Below are 14,209 nucleotides of genomic sequence, written 5' to 3'. Positions count from 1 at the left end.
TATCTTACAGGGTCATCGTAAACAAGAGTCCAAAAATCCATCCATCAAAGATCTTGATTATAGTAAAAATTTTTGGTTTATGGGTAGCATTTTTTCGCATGCGAAACCATTTTTCTTACCAAATTTTACAAAATCCTCTCCCCTCGTTTTCAGATCTAAAATGTACCTGCGCAGTATTTTAAACATTGTGATTCTATTGTGTTGCACAAAACTTTATCGTTCAGAGGATATACCCTATTGTAATTTTGAAGATACGGTCGATTTGACGCACTCCCAAAAATTCCCCAATGGTTCCTATCTTTATGGAGAGGATGTTATAATACCACCGGAACAAGTTACCTTCTACAACTATGAAATCATCTATGATGGAGAACAAATTCCCCGTGAATCACATCCCAGGGGTTGTGTTTGCAAACCAGATTCAAGGAATTGTATTAAATTCTGTTGCCATCCAACAAAAGAGACAATCTGGAATAATACGCGAGAGTGTACAGATTTGTATGAGGTGCCAAAATTTGATCACACAATAAAGGTGATATCAGCAAATGGCACAAGGAGAAAAGTTGACATAACCAAAGCATTCACTATGGTCTTGGGTGTACCCTGTGAAAATGCCTATCCATTGGATCCCGATACAAATCTTCATGAGAAATGGTCGCTGTTCGAGAATGGTTCCCTCTTACTTTACTACAATTTGCGTTTGTTAAGTAAACGAGATTTTTGTATGATGCCCGAGCCAACTGTGCAGGGAGGTGATAAAGGTGAATGGTTCTTAACACCTATGGTTTGTCCCATTACAAAGCCAGTTACTGTATCAAGACTTTTTAATAATGTGGGTAAGTATCATGCAAATGGAACATTAAACGCCGTTCGTACTATAAAGGTTGATACGGTCAAAATTTGGTCAAGGGAAAACGCGTGTAAATCGGTGAAATCGTTTATTTAAAAAATCAAATTAAATTTCTTTTTCAAGTTCAATTAGTATAAAATTCAGGAAAAATATTCAGTTAGGCTTTCGCTTTTCCAAATCCGAATTGCCGGGCCTCACGCTTGACACCTGCCATCAGATTTTGTACAGCCACCTTGTCCACCTTCTTCGCCGCAGAAAGCCAGTTTGCCTTGAACTGCTGCTCGTCCTTAGCAGTTTTTTGGTCTTCTTTAGGTTCCGCTTGACAATAGCCCAGTATTTCTCAATTGGGCGGAGCTCTGGCGTGTTGGGAGGGTTCTTGTCCTTGGGAACCACCTGCACGTTGTTGGCGGCGTACCACTCCATGGCCTTTTTACCGTAATGGCAAGATGCCAAATCCGGCCAAAACAGTACGGAACAACCGTGTTTCTTCAGGAAAGGCAGCAGACGTTCATTCAAACACTCTTTCACGTAAATTTCTTGGTTGACAGTCCCGGAAGCTATGAAAATGCTGCTTTTCAAGCCACAGGTACAGATGGCTTGCCAAACCAGATATTTCTTTGCGAACTTTGACAGGTTTGAGGTTTCGTCGTCCATTATCACGCAGTCAAACTTCGTCAGCATAGTCGTGATCGCGCTTTGGCCGTCGTATTTTGTTTATCATCGCGATTTGGAGTCACTACCTTCTTGTAAGTCGATAGTCCGGCTCGTTTTTTGGCTCGATTCACTGTTGTAGACGATACACCCAGCTTATTTGCGGCATCTCGGAGAGAGAGGTTAGGGTTTCGCTTGAAACTACCGGCAACTCTCTTTGTCGTCTCAGCGGATTCCGGTTTTCGATTTCCCCCCGATCCAGACTTCCTGGCTGTCGACAAACGTTCCCCAAACACTTCAATTACATTTGTAACGGTTGATTTGGCAACTTTTAGCTATTTTGCCAGCTTTGCGTGCGAGTAGCTCGGATTTTCGCGATGAGCAAGCAAAATTTTGATACGCTGCTCTTCTTGCTTGGACGGCATTTTGACAACTGAAGGGTGAATTCCAAAATCAAAATAAGAGCAAGACACACACACCTTCAAAATGAGGGGTGCTCAGGTTTTTTAAATGCAAAATTGAAAGAAATATGTCAAGTTTATATTGACCAAATTTTGACCGTATCACCCTTTATTTTTATATATGCTAGGGATTATGATCTTTCGTTGTGCAGATATAAAAATGTGTATGTCCATTTTTATGTTCCGCTGTTGGTACATCAGATGGCATCCAGTTCGAGGAACACTGCAACTAAAATGGAATGGGTCCAGAGTGATCTGGTGGCTAGTCGGGAAGGTTTGGCTAGGCAAGCGAAAAGATGACGCATGTCATGTGGGCCTAGATTATACGTTGGACACACGTCTGGTACGCTGATATCAATCACTGATAAGTAGGAATTGAGGTGGCTGCATTTGCTTGATTTTAGAATACGTTAGTGGCAGCCCTTTATTTCAGGCTTATTTAGACTATTCAGTACATTGTAATACCACATGGGATTAGCTTGTCTCTTATCAATGAGTGCTACCCGATTCTATGTTTAGATCATTGACAAGGGACTTCCTTTTTGTAGCCGAGTTGCAGTAAAACCACTTGGAAAAGTTTGAAACACTCAGAAATGTCACTAGCATAACTGAGAGGGGATTTTCCACCACTGAAAAACTTTTTGGTGTTTGGTCGAAATTGAGATCGAACCCTTGACTCTTTATATACAGGGCGGAAATACTAAACGATAATGACTCCCAAGCCTGATCTTAGTTGGGGCAGGGCGGACATGCTAAACGATAATGGCTCCCAAGCCTTCTACCGTGGAAGGTACTACGGGCAGTAGTCGGACTCCGAGGACAGGATTAACCTTGTAGCTTCTCACCACTTCAGCTTAGGGATCTTCATGATTCCTTTTCAAATAGGTCTGGTATACTGCCTTACATACATGCTCCCTTTTGTAACGCTAGATCTCGTGAAGGTGAAGGTCGGGAAGCCCTTACATTCCCGTGTGGAAGTTGTCTATACACACGATGGTGATTTGAATGGTTACTGCGATAAACTCCCAGGAGATACTGCTTTGAGGATCTTGCTCTCCACATAAAAATGGTCTAGAAGAGTACAGCGGAGACACTCCGTTACTGTTCTGAAGCCAGCTTCCTGGCAGGAAGCAAAGCTGTCGAATGTGACTTCGACAGCTTTGCTTCCTGCTAACATACTTACTGTTACTCTAACATACTTACTTCTGCGGTCCATGGCGTAAAGAGTGTCGGTGAGTGAAATAGCTGGTAAGATCAGATGGATGTCATCAACAACGATGACATGATTGCCCAGTTATATGCCTATTATACAATCTCAACGCCGTCAGAAGAGGGTAGAATAGAACATAGGTACATGTTGAAGAATGTTGGAGATATCACCTCGCTTTGGGGATATCCCTGTTGCTCTCTATGATGACTAGATTTTCTATCTCTAAATTCCAGGTATAACTCGCGTTCGTACAGATAATTAAGAACCCAAGGTTCCTGCCATGAACAGTCTGGCATGATTGATCGTATTGAAAACTATCGATAGGTCAAGAGCCCGTCCTATGGTTAACTGCACGGAAACCATGCTGGCAGTTGGAAAATTCTCCAGGCTGAGAAGGAGTAATGCCTCAATTGTTTTGGCACCCTACCCATTTTCCAGACAACGGGTATAATGAGTAATTACAAAGACAAATTGAGGGACCTGGTGAAGAAGTCAACTCCCAGTATTACCAAATGTTTCAACATTAACATATAAATTCCGAATGGGCTAAGAGACCGGGAGGGTTTTGCGAAATTTTATGATATTGCTAATTTTGGCCGTGGGAAATTGTGGTGTGTGGTTGGCTCGGAGACTACGAATGTGACCAATGCTCTCCTTTTCGCTCAGTCACTTTCGGGATGCTCAATAAACCGTCATTAAATAGCCGCACTGATCTCACCGACACATCATTAAAGGTGACTAGGATCCCTTGTTGCAAGGTTCGAGAGTGATCACGCATCTTTTGGGATTAATCCCCATCACGTCGCCAAAGCTGAATTGGTTCCTATCATACTTTGTAGCGGGGTTTGAGAAATCTCTTAGTGTAAACCACAACCTAACTGTGCATGAGTCTAGGTTGCATTGCTTCAGATAGTCTTACTATGTTCTCGTCGACTATCTCACTAATCTCTGGATTCAGATCATTGATCTAAGATCAGCAGGGGTATTTCGATGGCGCTCATCACGCTCGTTTGCGAGTCCCGCCGATTTTGTATTGATGATGTACAGGGACACCCTCGGCCCAACATGAACATGGGAAGGGACACAGAGGTAAATTGTGATATGTCGCTGACTCGGAGACCACGAGTGTGACGAATGGCTCTCGTTTCGCTCTAGCAAACGGCTGCTGTCTTGATGATGTCCCGAAACACCCCCTGGGTAACACGAACATTGGGAAGGGAGGTAAATTGAGATCACGAATGCGACGAATGGCTCTCCTTTTAGCTCTATCATTCTCGGAATGCTTAATAAACTGTCGGTATAAGAACCTCGTGCATATTTTCGGATCAGTCACCGTCAAGTCGCCAAAGGTGATCATTATCCCTTGTGGCGGGGTTTGAGAGGGCTCTCATTGTAGACCACAACTTACCCGTGCATGGTGCTCTAACCATGTGTTCCGCTTGTGCTCGTCAACAATATTATTTATCTCTAGGTTCAGCTTCCTGATTAAAGAATCTGCACGGTTAGCAGGACGGCGTTCATTATGCTCTTCTATAAGTCCCTCTGCTTCTGCTGGGATGTTGGACTTCTCCTGGGCAGTTCGACGAGCGGGTATGAAGCGAGCGGCTGCTGCGTCGATGATGTCCTGGAACACCCTCTGGGAAATATGAACATGGGAGGGAAAAGGGAGCTCATTGAAGCGGCGATCCGTTTACATGTCCCACTTGGCTTTCTTTTGGTTGATAAACATCCAGCATATGTTCATAACCTTGCGATGTATGGATGAAAGGTCAAAATCCCTGACACAATATATCACAGTTCTCCTTGTCTGACCCTCCTATGTATAAAGTTGTTGCCCAGCTTTTCGAGACAAAAATTTGGCCGCACTAAAATTTGTGTTCAGCAACATAATTGATACTGCAGCTAATCTTAAGTTATGGACACATTACAAGATACACACCAGACATAGACATTTTCTACGAATAAAAGTGTAGTGCGAAGGGTGCATTAGGGATTTAATTTACAATTTATCAATTTAAAATTTTTATTTTTTTGTTCCCATTACAGCTGATGTTATATCGATCACATTTATCATTCTGACCATTGTGGTGATTTTGGTAAAACCTGAAAAATGTAATCTACAAGAGAATTGTTTGCTTTGTTTTCTAATCTCATTGGCCATTGGCAATATTATACTGGCCTCTATGTATATATCTGATGCCCAATTATCCGGATTTTTATGTAGTCTTGTGGGTATGGACAAAGAGTCTTGGAAAAAAAATTTTTTGAATCATTGAATTTGATTTGTTTCCTGTTTGTTTTTTCATTTTAGGTTTCTCTGGATTCTTTTTCTCAGTGGTTTCCTATTTCTGGTTAAATGTCATCTATTTCGATTTAATGAAGAGTATTGTGAATAGAGAAAATCATTTTCTAACATATTTGGCATATGGTTGGGGTATTCCAGCAGCTCTTACGTTATTGTTAGTTCTTGTACAGAATTCAAATTTATTGGATTATTTAAAGCCGGGTATTGGTGAAGATTCATGCTGGTTTGATGGTAAGTGGAAGTTGTGATAGAAAATTCTAACAATGCGTCTACTAAATCGAATGTGCAGAGAAAGAATATGATCATCTCATAAATGTTTTAGCAGCATAATATTATTTTTGGACGGTGAACTTGGAAGATTTTTGTCGTAAAAATTATTACATACATGTTCTCCGTAAAAGATAACATTATTTATGTTACTTTTTCGTGATTGAAGAAGTTTCCATTAAAAACTAGGATCAATTAATTTCGTGATTGAATTTGAAAAAATTTGTATTCTGCTATTTTATATAATGGTGATTTTATTTGGGGAAAAAGAGTGTTGCATACAAATGGTAAATTTCATGTTGTTACCAGAGAACTGCAACCAATGGCTTTTTATACCCTCCACCATAGGATGGGGGTATATTAACTTTGTCATTCCGTTTGTAACACATCGAAATATTGCTCTAAGACCCCATAAAGTATATATATATCCCATATCGGTCCACTTTTACGTATAGCCCCCATATAAACGGACCCCAAATTTGGCTTGCGAGTGATCTAAGAGAAGCAAATTTCATCCGATCCGTTTGAAATTTGGTACATGGTGTTAATACATGGTCTCTAACAACCATGCAAAAGTTGGTCCATATCGGTCCATAATTACATATAGCCCCCATATAAACCGATCCCCCGATTTGGCTTGCGAGTGCTCTAAGAGAAGCAAATTTCATCCGATCCGTTTGAAATTTGGTACATGGTGTTAATATATGGTCTCTAACAACCATGCAAAAGTTGGTCCATATCGGTCCATAATTACATATAGCCCCCATATAAACCGATCCCCCGATTTGGCTTGCGAGTGCTCTAAGAGAAGCAAATTTCATCCGATCCGGTTGAAATTTGCAACGTGGTTGTTAGTATAAGGCCGCTAATAACCATGCCAAAATTGGTCCATATCGGTCTATAGTTATATATAGCCGATCCCCAATCGCACAAAAATTGGTCTATATCGGTTCATAATCATGGGTGCCACTCGATCCAAAAATAATCTACCAAAATATTATTTCTATAGAAAATTTTGTCAAAATTGTATTTCTATAGAAAATTTTGTCAAAATTTTATTTCTATAGAAAATTTTGTCAAAATTTTATTTCTATTGAAAATTTTGTCAAAATTTCATTTCTATAGAAAATTTTGTCAAAATTGTATTTCTATAGAAAATTTTTTCCAAATTTTATTTGTATAGAAAATTTTGTCAAAATTTTACTTCTATAGAAAATGTTGTCAAAATGTTATTTCTATAGAAACTTTAAACTTAATTATATACCTATTTAATCGGCCTTTTTTAGTTTAATATATACCACGTATGGACTATGTGGCATATATTACGGTGTTAGGAAGTTTTAAGATACCTTGCCATCGGCTTCATTAGAAGTTTCTACGCAATCCATGGTGGAGGGTACATAAGCTTCGGCCAGGCCGAACTTACAGCCGTATATACTTGTTTCGTATTGCAATCTTACCCACAAGATGTCGGTGGCAGAAGAAGCATTTCATTTGTTCGGTAAGACTCCAATTATAATGCTATCTTTTACATTGATACAAATTCGAGAATAAAAACACCACTAGTATATAACAATGTTCGTATGCAGTGTCTTGCAATCTTAAACCAATCGACATCGTAACAACGCTCGGTAAACAAAAAACGAGTGTGGCACTTAAGCAGTGTTGCTAGGTTGGGGTAACATATATTTGGGGGGATTTTTGGGGGTAAAAAATTATTTTAGACCCTATAAACTGGAGCAATTCTCAACAAAATTTGGAACAATTCTGGCATGAATTTTGAAAAAAAAATGAGGGAAGTCAACTCATGTCCTTATATACAAGCAAGTAAGCAATGACATTCTGTTTTAAACGCATCTGTTGAAGGGGCATTTTTAATATTTGATACTATTAAAAACAAATTAAGAAATGGTATTGTAACATTAAATTATTGGTCTCATAATTTCACGCCTACAATTTTGGCGAATAATGTATATATTTACTGAACTTTAATTTTTGTTTATTTTTTATTTCTATTATTTGTACTTTATAAGCCATTGTTTTAATTAATTTGATTTGAAAGATTTATACATTGAATTATATTGTTTTGTCTGCTCTTTATATTGATATACATTTTGTATTATAGATAGAAAAATTACTTTCCTCAGGAACGAAATTTTAGACAAATAAGCCAGAATTTGTGAAAAGTGGTATAATGATGTTATCTACTGATTTTTATTTACTTCCAAAAAAAATTTGTTCTTCAGAAAAAAAAAATCTTTCAGTATATATATTTGTGTTAAATTTAATTTGTAAAGTGTATCAATGCAGGATTTTTTAACGAAATTTGGGACACCTTTTTGACTTATTAACATTCTTAAAATTTTTGGGGGTTTTTGAAAAAAGTCTAGACCAATTTAGGGGTTTTTTTCTTAAGATTTGGGGGGAAGAATCTAAAATCCCCTGGCAACACTGCACTTAAGTATGATTGCACTCAGCAACAACAATTACCAGCAGTTGGCATTAGCTCAAGAGAATTGAGAGAGTACCAAATAAGAGAATACCAAACTGCTGAGATATGGGTAACAAATTTGTGTGATTGTTTTACTACGGTGTTTTCAAGAGACCAATACTCATACTAACAAACACCGATAGTCGTCGGTTGCATTGGATATTGGTGGTTGAATTTTTTTTACCAATTGGTGTTTTGCAAATATTTGCAAGATTGCAAATATTGGTATTTACTAAATACACTGGTCGGTTGCGGTAGATCGCAGCCGTTCTTTGGTTGTTACCACAATGTTGCCGAAACCCCCCACACCGCTTACGTTTGAAAACGAACAAAAATGAGCAACACTGATACAAAACCAAACAAAAAAATGGTTTGCAAACACACGAAAATTCGCGGAAATATTTCGAGTGTTGTTAATAACTATTATTTACAAAATTTTTAATATCGAATTTGTTTTCGCGGCACTAAACAAATGAAATGCTTCTTCTTGTTAAATTAATCAGCTGTGGTGAAGAAATTGATAAGCAACCCCTCGTCAATACCCTCGTCATACACTTTCCTTTGTATCGTCAACAACGCTATTATTTAGGTCGAAGAATAAAATCGTTTTCAAACAGCTGATTGAAAGTGTAACCATCTACATCGTAGACTACAGTGCAGAATGGGTTACAATTTTGGTCTTGTGATGGCTAATACGCCGCCAATCGAACATTCACATTTTGGGTAGGCTGCACTGGTAACAGTTCGGCCGTATATATTTCTCATTATACCCACCACCAAAGAATGGTGACGGGGGTATAATAAGTTTGTCATTCCGTTTGTAACACATCGAAATATCGATTTATAAAGTATATATATTCTTGATCAGGGAGAAATTCTAAGACGATATAACGATGTCCGTCTGTCTGTCTGTTGTAATCACGCTACAGTCTTCAATAATGAAGCAATCGTTCTGAAATTTTGCACAAACTCGTCTTTTATCTGCAGGCAGGTCAAGTTCTAAGGCTCACAAAAACGTGTATCGGATTAAGTTTTTATCGGTCCATTTGGTAATGCCTCCATATAGACCGACTTCACTTCTTGAGTAGAAGGCGCACTGATCATGAAAATTGCTTGAAACTCAATGTAAAATTTCCAGATTTTACTTCTACAGATTTAAGATTTCAAATCAAGACGTTATTTTATAATTTTCTTGCACACTTACAAGAGATGTTAATGATTCCTCTAAAACTCAAACAAAAATGGTTCTTATAAATCCAGAATCTGATATAGTCCTCATAGGTGAAATCTTTAAATTTATCTTCGGGAAGTGTCCTCAAGTCCTCAAGCCCCCCTGAAATTTCAAAGGAAACCCTAATATTTGGTTCATGGTGGTGGGTATTTAAGATTCGGCCCGGCCGAACTTAGTGCTGTATATACTTGTTTTTTAGATATATTGTTAAAATTATTCTCTTTATTAATTTGTATTTTTATGTTTGCTTTTTTTTTCTTTATTCAAATGAAGCATACAATTGGTCGGCGCTTTTTTATTTTTATTCCATTAATGCATTTCTTCTCTTGCTGAACATAATTTGCTATATTACAACATGGAGAAAGATGAAGACAATATTACAACATCAGCCTACGAGAAAAGAGGATTTAGAAAAAAGGTAAGATATTAAATGATCTTAGGTTAGGTTAGGTTAGGTTATGTGGCAGCCCGATGTATCAGGCTCACTTAGACTATTCAGTCCATTGTGATACCACTGTGGTGAACTTCTCTCTTATCACTGAGTGCTGCCCGATTCCATGCTAAGCTCAATGACAAGTGAATGACAAATGATTTTAATGTCCGTTTTTAATTTTCTACACGGAAAAAATTCCGTAGTTGAACTAACGCCAAATTTAACTTATTTTTTTTGCAAACAAATATCTGTTCGTAGTGCCTATCGGCAATTTTTAGTTAATGTTGTACCACATTGGACTGCATAGCCTAAGTGAGCCTGATATAAATCGGGTTGCCACTTTAACCCTCAAAATCCACAAGGTTACCGATTTCTCCGAAAAAAATATATAATATGCAAAATTGTAAATAAAGATAAAGCATACCACATTTTTCACAAAAAAAAAATATGTATTAAAAAAAAACAAGTATATACGGTTGTAAGTTCAGCCAGGCCGAAGCTTATATACCCTCCACCATGGATTGCGTAGAAACTTCTACTGAAGACTGTCATCCACAATCGAATTACTTGGGTTGCGGTAACACTTGCCGATGGCAAGGTATCTTAAAACTTCCTAACACCGTAATATATACCACATATTTAGTCCATACGTGGTATATATTAAACTAAAAAGGCCGATTAAATACGTATATAATTAAGTTTAAAGTTTCTATAGAAATAAAATTTGGAAAAAATTTTCTATTGAAATAAAATTTGGAAAAAATTTTCTATAGAAATAAAATTTTGACAAAATTTTCTATAGAAATAAAATTTGGAAAAAAATTTCTGTAGAAATAAAATTTGGAAAAAATTTTCTATAGAAATAAAATTTTGACAAAATTTTCTATAGAAATAAAATATTGACAAAATTTTCTATAGAAATAAAATTTGGAAAAAATGTCTATAGAAATAAAATTTTGACAAAATTTCCTATAGAAATAACATTTTGACAATGTTTTCTATAAAAATAAAATTTTGGTAGATTATTTTTGGCTCGAGTGGCAACCATGATTATGAACCGATATGGATCAATTTTTGTGTGATTGGGGATCGGCTATATATAACTATAGACCGATACGGACCAATTTTAGCATGGTTATTAGCGGCCTTATACTAACACAACATTGCAAATTTCAACCGGATCGGATGAATGTTGCTCCTCCAAGAGGCTCCGGAGATCAAATCTGGGGAACGGTTTATATGGGGGCTATATATAATTATGAACCGATGTGGACCAATTTTTGCGTGGTTGTTAGAGACCACATACCAACACCATGTATCAAATTTCAGCCGGATCGGATGAAATTTGCTTGCCTTAGAGGCCTCGCAAGCCAAATCGGGGGATCGGTTTATATTGGGGCTATATATAATTATGGACCGATATGGACCAATTTTTGCATGGTTGTTAGAGACCATATACTAACACCATGTACCAAATTTCAGCCGGATCGGATGAAATTTGCTTCTCTTAGAGGCCTCTCAAGCCAAATTTGGGGGTCCGTTTATATGGGGGCTATACGTAAAAGTGGACCGATATGGCCCATTTGCAATACCATCCGACCTACATCAATAACAACTACTTGTGCCAAGTTTTAAGTCGATAGCTTGTTTCATTCGGAAGTTAGCGTGATTTCAACAGACGGACGGACGGACATGCTCAGATCGACTCAGAATTTCACCACGACCCAGAATATATATACTTTATGGGGTCTTAGAGCAATATTTCGATGTGTTACAAACGGAATTAATATACCCCCCATCCTATGGTGGAGGGTATAAAAATTGGAGTTCAAAATTGCAAGAATGTCTTTAGTGACATACGAAGTTCAAGATGGACGCATTTTTGGTAAAATTTATAAATTTAAAGAAATTCTGAACTATTTTGTGGAAGACACAAATTTAATTATTCTTTATGCTTCATTTGAGTATATTTTTTCCTCGGGTTTAGTTAATTTAACTAACGTCTACAAAAAATTATTAGAGTAAAGAAAACTTTCTCCAAACATAATATTTCTATGAACTAAAATAAAGTTAAATTGGCTTTAGTGAAATAGAGAGTTCACTTTTTTTGAGTGTAGGTTATGAAAAAATAAAATAAAATTATCTATCTGTTAAAATAAAATTATCTATACAATCTTTCATTCTAGTGCTGATCAATATGGACGTTTATTAATCCTAATGGTTGTCCTCTGTTGCTTCGAAACAATTTCCAACATTGAAAGTGTTCTTCATCCTGACAGAGAGAACGTTTGGTATTTTGTTTCAGATTTTGTCGATGCACTTGAAGGACCAATGATATTTTGGATATTTGCTGTTAAACCAGTCATTGAAATAAGGTAAAATGTTCAATTCAAAAAAACAAAATATCCTAGCTATCCAAAAAAATTATCATATATTTTTAGAAAAACACGTTTCCAAGAGAATGGTCCAAATTACGATCCTTTGGATGAAGGCATTACTTTAGCCGATACACCTGGATTTAAAAACGAAGATGGTCCTAATTCTTATGACAGATTTTAATTTGGGGCAACGGGGCCACTCATATGGGTATTACATTCAATTTGAAGAGTTTAAATGGAGGCAGCATCTACCAAATACCACAAACGATTTGCTATGGATTTTTTTTGTAATCAAATCGCATGTGATTTAGCAAGAACAATACTCAATTATGAATATTTTGTAAATATGCAGTCTGAATTGTACTAACAGTAGGATATCTGAAATCTCGAAGCTGATAAAATCATAAGTTAATAATGTTGATATTATCCAAAGGACAGAAAGAAAGTGTTTTCATTGAAGTACACAGAAACAATTTTCACGAAAATTTTTCCAATTAAAATCTCAATCGTGTTTTAAAAAATATTCAATTAAAAATTTAATTGACTTAACAATTTTTTTTAGTTGAAACAAAAATCAATCTCACAAATTAATAGTATCAATTAGTTTTTTAATTATATCAATTAATATTTTAATTAAATGTCAATTAATTTTTTAATTGATACTATCATTTCTGGGATTGAACACATTGCAATAAAAAAACAAGTATATACGGCCGTAAATTCGGCCAGGTCGAATCTTATGTACCTTCCATATACTATAGACTGTCATCCATCGAATCGAATTGAATTACTTAGGTTGCGTTAACACTTGCCGATGGCAAGGTATCTTAAAACTTCTTAACACCGACTTCTCAAATGTAGTTAGTCCACACGGGGTATATATTAAACAAAAAAAGGCCGATTAAATACGTATATAATTAAGTTTGCCAAATTTTCTACACCCAGAGAAGGAATATGATCACCTCAAACATGTTTCAAGAGCAAAATGTTATTTTTGGATGGTGACCATGTAACATGTTCGGTGCAATCATGTATTCGGAAAGCATGTTATGTTTGGGAAGAAAACAACATTTTTGCGACAAACATGTTACATGGTCACCATCCAAAAATAACATTTTGCTCTTGAAACATGTTTGAGGTGATCATATTCCTTCTTTGGGTGTATAGAAATAAAGTTTTGACCAAATTTTCTATAGAAATCAAATGTTGACAAAATTTTCTATAGAAATCAAATTTTGACAAAATTTTCTATAGAAATAAAATCTTGACAAAATCTTATAAAATTGAGACAGAATTTTGTATAGAAATACAATTTTGACAACATTTTCTAAAGAAATAAAATATTGACAAAATTTTATATAGTTATAAAATTTTTACAAAATTTTCTACAGTTATAAAATTTTGACAAAAATTTTCTATAGAAATAAAATTTTGGTAGATTATTATATATAACTATAGACCGATATGGACCAATTTTGGCATGGTTATTAGCGGCCATATACTAGCGCAATGTACCAAATTTCACCACGTACCAAATTTCAACCGGATCGGATGAATTTTGCCCTTCTAAGGGGCTCAGAAGGTCAAATCTGGTGATCGGTTTATATGGGGGTACATATAATTATGGACCGATATGGACCAATTCCTGCATGGTTGTTATACTAATACCACGTACCAAATTTCAACTGACTCGGATGAATGTTGCTCATCCATGAGGCTCCGGAGGTCAAGTCTGGTAATCGGTTTATATGGGGGCTATATATAATTATGAACCGATGTGGACCAATGTTTGCATGGTTCTTAGAGACCATATACTAACACCGTGTACCAAATTTCAACCGGATCGCATGAATTTTGTTCCTCCAAGAGGCTCCGCAAGCCAAATCTGGGGATCGGTTTATATGGGGGCTATATATAATTAAAAACCGATGT

General features: G+C 36.5%; 1 protein-coding gene across 1 annotated transcript in view; it reads left to right on the top strand.

The window, feature by feature from the left end:
• The window catches only part of LOC142235975 (uncharacterized), a 123,165-nt gene that overhangs the window by 36,448 nt on the left and 72,508 nt on the right, over positions 1-14,209 (top strand). Inside the window, exons 8-12 of the mRNA XM_075307226.1 lie at positions 11-836; positions 5,219-5,404; positions 5,484-5,708; positions 9,740-9,884; positions 12,086-12,274. Coding sequence (XP_075163341.1) covers positions 11-836; positions 5,219-5,404; positions 5,484-5,708; positions 9,740-9,884; positions 12,086-12,274 — 1,571 coding nt within the window. The remainder of the gene's footprint in view (positions 1-10; positions 837-5,218; positions 5,405-5,483; positions 5,709-9,739; positions 9,885-12,085; positions 12,275-14,209) is intronic.

Source organism: Haematobia irritans, chromosome 4, assembly GCF_050003625.1.
Source record: "Haematobia irritans isolate KBUSLIRL chromosome 4, ASM5000362v1, whole genome shotgun sequence".
NCBI classification, from domain to species: Eukaryota; Metazoa; Arthropoda; class Insecta; order Diptera; family Muscidae; genus Haematobia; species Haematobia irritans.
Note: the sequence above shows the minus strand (reverse complement) of the source record. Positions and strands in the feature narration are given on the sequence as shown.